Source organism: Rhea americana, unplaced genomic scaffold (assembly GCF_003343005.1).
Source record: "Rhea americana isolate MKP2758 unplaced genomic scaffold, rheAme1 scaffold_574, whole genome shotgun sequence".
Taxonomy (NCBI): domain Eukaryota; kingdom Metazoa; phylum Chordata; class Aves; order Rheiformes; family Rheidae; genus Rhea; species Rhea americana.
In genome coordinates this window covers 18,336-23,911 of record NW_028186728.1, presented here as the reverse complement: position 1 = coordinate 23,911, position 5,576 = coordinate 18,336, and the positions used below count along the sequence as shown (strand labels likewise).

The following is a 5,576-nucleotide window of genomic DNA, read 5'->3' as shown; positions in this document are numbered from 1 at the left end:
AGCTTTGGCTGCGTGGTGGCATCGGTGCTTTCTCGGTCGCTCTGCTGCATTTCGCTGCCTGCAGCACTCGGCTAAAACATGAATTAAACCAGAGTGCTTGTCTCGCCCGTGGATACTGCAGCTGCTGGCACTAAATGAGCTGCAGGGCAGTAAAGCGTGTCCAACCGACCCCTCGTCACGCGCGCTCTTAACCGAGAGCTTCCCGGCTGCGTCGGAGGGGATTGCCTTCCGCCGCGCTGCGCGTGCAGTGACAGTTTGGGCACGCGGCGGGTGCACCGAGAGCCCAAGCACCTGCTCTGCGGATAAATGAGATTCAATTCTGCAGAGTTAGCAAGTTAGCGCGCTCGGGCAGAYTTAAAACTCACACAAGTGATCGCAGAGCGTGCGGTAGTGCAGAGATCAGCTCCGCTTAGCCTCCGATGCCTGACCTTCGCGTGGGCTCATCGTTGCAGCTGTGTTGCTTACTCCTCCCGCTCGCCAGCGAGACGTGGCGCGAGGAGCATTACTAGAGAAGTCTTTATGTTAGCTTGGTGTAAAGGATGTAGCCTTGCAGCCTGTTCTGTTATCTTGGCTGCTGTGGAGTCTCGATTATGTTTCTTTAGTTTCGATATCCATCGGAGTAATACCTTATAAAACAAAATACTTGCTCGGGCTGTATAAAGAACATGTGTTTTTTAAAACCTATTTAAGGGCGCTCGTTCTGCGTTCACGCTGGGAAGCTGAGAACCTCCTGAAACGGCAGCGGTTTGGGGCTGACCCTCTGCTTTCTCGCTCGCAGATTACTGCATGAACCCACAGACCGTTTTGCTGCTCCGGGTCATCGCTGCCTTCTGTTTCCTGGGGATCATCTGCAGCCTCTCAGCTTTCCTGCTGGATGTTTTTGGGCCCAAACACCCTGCGTTGAAGATTACTCGCCGTTACGCTTTTGCTCACATCCTCACAGGTAATTCCCAATGCGCTGTGCTTTGTGGTGGTGGTTATCGTTTCAGCCACTCTAGCGCAAAGCCACATTTCCTCTTTTTTTTTTTTTTTCTGTTTGGGAGGGTTGACTCTTTTTTTTCAGCCTTGATAATTCAGCCCTTTAGTTCAGAGCTGCATCGACCTGCAGAGCTYGAGAGCTTCGCCATCGCTCTGTTTGCAGCCGGAGCAGTGTCCGAAGGGCTCTGCCTTGTGTCCTCGGTGCAAGAAGCCTCGCCGAGATAGTGCAACTGTAGCTTCAAAATCACAGCTAAATTTTGCAGGGGCAGAAGTCGAGGATGAATGTTAAGCATCTACTAACGGGCACAGGGTGGGAAGTTTTATCTTTCAAAGAGATCTCGTAGCACAGAACTGAGCCTTACTGAGGAAGAAGGTGGAGGTCATGTTTTTCTGACTCTTCCTCGTGAGGATGCAAGAGATTTGCTTCCCGTTATTGCTGACACAATTAACCGTGTCAGACCCTGAGCAGCTCAGCGGAGGTCTGAGCCGTGAGCCTGCCTGAGGCATTAAGAGGAGAAGGCTGATGGGTCTGTGACACTCCTGCCAAGTCGCCAGAAACCTTCCAAACCTCTTAGCTCTCTTAGTCTCTTAGTCTCGTGGTGCAGGGCTGCCTGCTTTGCTGGCGCTCTGCTTCGTCCCCTGCTTTTTTTCCCCTTCGTACGTAAAGAGGACAAGCTTGTTTTTAGCTTATAATCTCCTCAGACCTCTAAGGAGCAGCTGCTCGCCCACGCTTGCCTCTATGCCACGCTAAGGGCGCTTGCTCCTGCCCCGGCCCTGCCGATTCTGCCGCTGTCAAGATTGCCACGACGGGCTGCTCTTGGTAAACGGCTCCCGCGCGTTCAGTCTCCCGCTGGTTGTTGCCTTTCGTTTCCACTGCTTTTGCTTTTTAGTCCAGCTCATCAGCAGGCTGAACAGAGATCAGGACGTACGCCGAACAAGAGATTTRGTTTCGAGGGTGGTAGTAGGGTGCGAGAGCATATGCGGTGCCTCTTCTCTCACTGGTCGGGGCTGAAGGAGGAAATTGGAGGTTAAGCTGTGTTCTTACTGTACACCATCCTCCTCTTCTCTCTTAATTTCATGTGCCTGCTGCACCCTTCTGCCACACTCTGGGCAGAGGCCAGGCTTTGCCTGCGTRTGTCTCACTCTGCTTTATACCACCAGGAAGTAGAGCTGGCCCTGGATGCCCAGCATCCCTCTCTGTGGTGGCTTCCCTCTGGGATCCCATTGCTAGCTTGACTGGGAAATAAATGTGATTATTCCTCCCTTCGTTTTTTTTTTTTTCTTGGATGCTCAATGTCTGTCGCTGTCTCTCTTTCTGCTGCCCTCTCAGTCCTGCAGTGCGCCACTGTCATCGGCTTCTGCTACTGGGCCTCCGAGCTGATCCTCGCGCAGCAGCAGCAGCACAAGAAGTACCACGGCTCCCAAGTCTACGTCACCTTYGCGGTGAGCTTTTACCTGGTGGCGGGAGCCGGCGGAGCCTCCATCCTTGCCACCGCTGCCAACCTTCTGCGCCACTATCCGACCGAGGAAGAGGAGCAGGCCTTAGAGCTCCTGTCCGAGATGGAGGAGAATGAACCTTACCCRGCCGAGTATGAAGTGATCAACCAATTCCAGCCGCCGCCGGCTTACACCCCCTGACGCTGCCCGGGGCCGTGGGGCACGGTAACAGCTTTTTCCCAGCCCTAAACTGTCCTCGGCCGGGGATGCGCTCCCCAGCCCGCAGGGACCCCTTCACCAGTGCTTCRTTTTCTAGGCACCTTGTTCACTCCTCTGATCTCTTCCACGCAAAGGAAAGAACTTGTTTTAAAAGTTGGATAACCAGCGATTTCTTCACCCAACGCTCTCCAAAACCACTCCTCGTTCTATTAACTTCGTAGTGTGATTTTAACCTTCCCCCTGCCCTGCCCCGGCCCTCTCCGCGTTGCGCCCGTTTGGGTTGCTGAAATAACAAGGGACCCAGAGCGGTGTCGGCAGCTCCCACCTTTCCRCCTCACCCCGGATGCTCGTTCCGGGCTGCGTGCTCGCGAGGGTGAAATCGCAGCCCGGTTTGCAAGGGCYGCGTCGCCCCTGGGCGGGCGGGTGAAGCGAAGGGTGGCGCAGTCGCAGCGTGAGAGCTGAGATCTCGTCCGCTTTCCTCCGTGCGGCTCGGAGGAAGGGAAAATCGCGCCGGTGCGTCTGACTGACRGGAATTCTGCCAGTCTTGCACTGTTACCCGCGGGAACTCGGTCCCGCCTCTGCGGAGGTGTAGGCACAGACGCCCAGGCGCGCGYGTGGATGTATTTATATGTGAACCGCCTGGCGTGGCGCGCTGCCGGGAGGGAAAATGCCCCTTCCTAGCAGCCCGTACGACAGGCGACGGGCCCAGCAGCCCTGTCGCCACCGCGCTTAACTGCTCTCGTTTTCTGACTCGCACTAATCGCACGAGCATTTTGCACTTTATCCATGAGGCTCGCTGCCCTTTTCCCCAGGCTTTGCGGGGGGCCAGCTGCTGTAGCCTGGCACCGCCGCAACCCCGCGGCAAGGTTTGCGAGGAGGAGGCGCAACGCGGGCCGACTTCGAGGAAGCCGTGCCGGCTCCGGCAGCGATTCGGGGGGAGCGAGCTGTACCCTCTGCAATATCTAGCTCCCATCASCATCTCGCAAGTAAATCTGTTTTCAGCCGAGATTAAAACCAGACTTTTGCATAGTGGCAACTACTGAGAAGCAGGTGGAGGCTCTGCTAGAAAACAGGCATCTCTGACTACAGCTTTTATGCAAGTTCCCATCCTCCGTGCAAAGCTGACTTGTTTTATGCTTTTTACCCTCTTTTAACCTAGCTGTTTTTCTCTCCTGCTCTTTACTCCCCTTCTTGTGACTGTGTTCCTCTGCGAGCCCCGAGAGACACTCTAGGGATTCAGCGGGTTTGGCCTCAAGAGCAAATTCTCCCCCAAACAGCGCTGGACGGCCAAGGAAAACCAGCCCTGCRCTTCCACGGCTACCGGCGCAGCCAGGAAGGTAGTTGGTGGCAAAAGAGCAAAACATGTGCTGGTTTAAAGATCTTGTTTTCAGGCTGTCCAAAGCAAATTGAGCAGCGAAAACTGGGCAGCGAGGCAGCAGCCCGAGCGCTGTACCACCAACTCGGGAAGCGAAGGGGATGGCTAAGCATCAGCTTGGCCTGGAAGGCGCAGAGGCTTAGACGAGTAATTTTAGGGCAGGAATATTGTTTGTTGTAGGTCTCGCGCAGTTCCCAGCGATCCCTCCCTTCCCGATGCTTTTATATTTCTCGTAGCCAGCYGTTTTGGCCAGCTTGTTCCCTTTCYTCCTCCRTTTGCAGCAGCGCTGGCTATGCAAGAGATCAAGCCGCTCTCCAGGCCTCAGGCCGTGGAAGGAAAACCGGGAAATCTCATTTTAGGGAGAGCGCTGCTCGTGTCCCCCATGCTGCGGACTTGAAGCGGCAAACACGGTGATTTGAAGCCTTCGAGGCTTCAAGGTGCCGCAGCGCTGAGAGAGAAGCCGGCAGCGTAACACCGAGAGGGTTTGGCGTAGCAGGTAACCCCAGCACTGCTCTTCCGCCACGCCGCTCCCGGGCAAAGCAAAGCCGTCGAAACGTCCCGCGGTCCGGCCGCTGCCGGCCCTTGTGCTTTGGTCGTTCGGCAGCTTTTTCTCCACCGTCGCGCTAGGGCGGCTTTCCAGCCTGGATTCCCCAGCGGTTTCCCCGGCGGTGACCATATGCAAGAGGGGGCTTGACTGTAAATAGTCTGTGCATAAACATATTGTATTTCTGTAAAAAAAAAAGAAAAGAAAAAAAAGATTTCCTTTGCCTACTAATCAGTGTGACTTAAAGAAAATCTGTATGGGCGCTGGGGAAGTCCTGAAACACGCTGACTCCTCGCTGCTGCTTCTCCTCTCGCGTCACCGCGGAGGGAGAAAGCAGAACGGGCGAAGCACCCGCCTGCCAACGGGATTCATACCTGTTTGGGAGCGACGGCCACCTCCCGGCTGGTGGACGGGTGAACGCTTTGCGGGTGATTTGCGGGTTCACTTTGACAMGATCCTTTTTCCGCCATCCCCACGAGGTGCTGTCGGCTGTGTCGTGTAAATCTACCACTCCATGTCCTGATTTTTTTTTTTCTAGAGAAAATAAAATGACTGTAAATAGCATTGGCTGCGAGCTGGCGCTTTGTTCCGAAGGGAGGTTAAGCTGCRTGGTGCTGGGAAGCTGCAGACCCTAGGGCGTTTGGCTTGAAGTTGCAGTACTAGCTGCACTCTCGCGCCCCTCTCGGCTTTTATTTCCAGTTCGTGCTAGGGAAAGGAGGGAGGCCGGGCGATCGCTCGGGTCGCAGGCAAACCGCTGTAAGTAGCGCTGCGCCCTGCGGTGTTCGATGGCACCGGGCTGCGTTGCACCGGGCCGCGCTTGGCGTTGCACCCCGCTGCGCTGCATCGCGGCCTACCGCGCCGGGCATAGCCGCGTTGCGCCTCTCGGCGGGGCGCTGCGCCCTGCTCCGGGGCGCTGCGCCCTGCTCCGGGGTGCTGCGCTGCGCCCTTTGCACCTCGCTGCGTTGCACCCTGTAACGCACCCGCCTGCGCTGCGCCCTGCAACGTGTCACCGCGCCCTGCTGC

At 56.2% G+C, this 5,576-nt stretch overlaps 1 protein-coding gene across 1 annotated transcript in view; it reads left to right on the top strand.

Moving 5' to 3' along the window:
* Window positions 1-5,117, top strand: part of TMEM127 (transmembrane protein 127) — a gene marked incomplete at its 5' end in the record, with an annotated part of 7,876 nt that extends 2,759 nt beyond the window's left edge. Inside the window, 2 exons of the mRNA XM_085319185.1 lie at window positions 779-943; window positions 2,309-5,117. Of these exons, the coding sequence (XP_085175311.1) occupies window positions 779-943; window positions 2,309-2,616 (473 nt within the window). The remainder of the gene's footprint in view (window positions 1-778; window positions 944-2,308) is intronic.
* Between the last annotated feature and the right edge of the window lie 459 nt (window positions 5,118-5,576).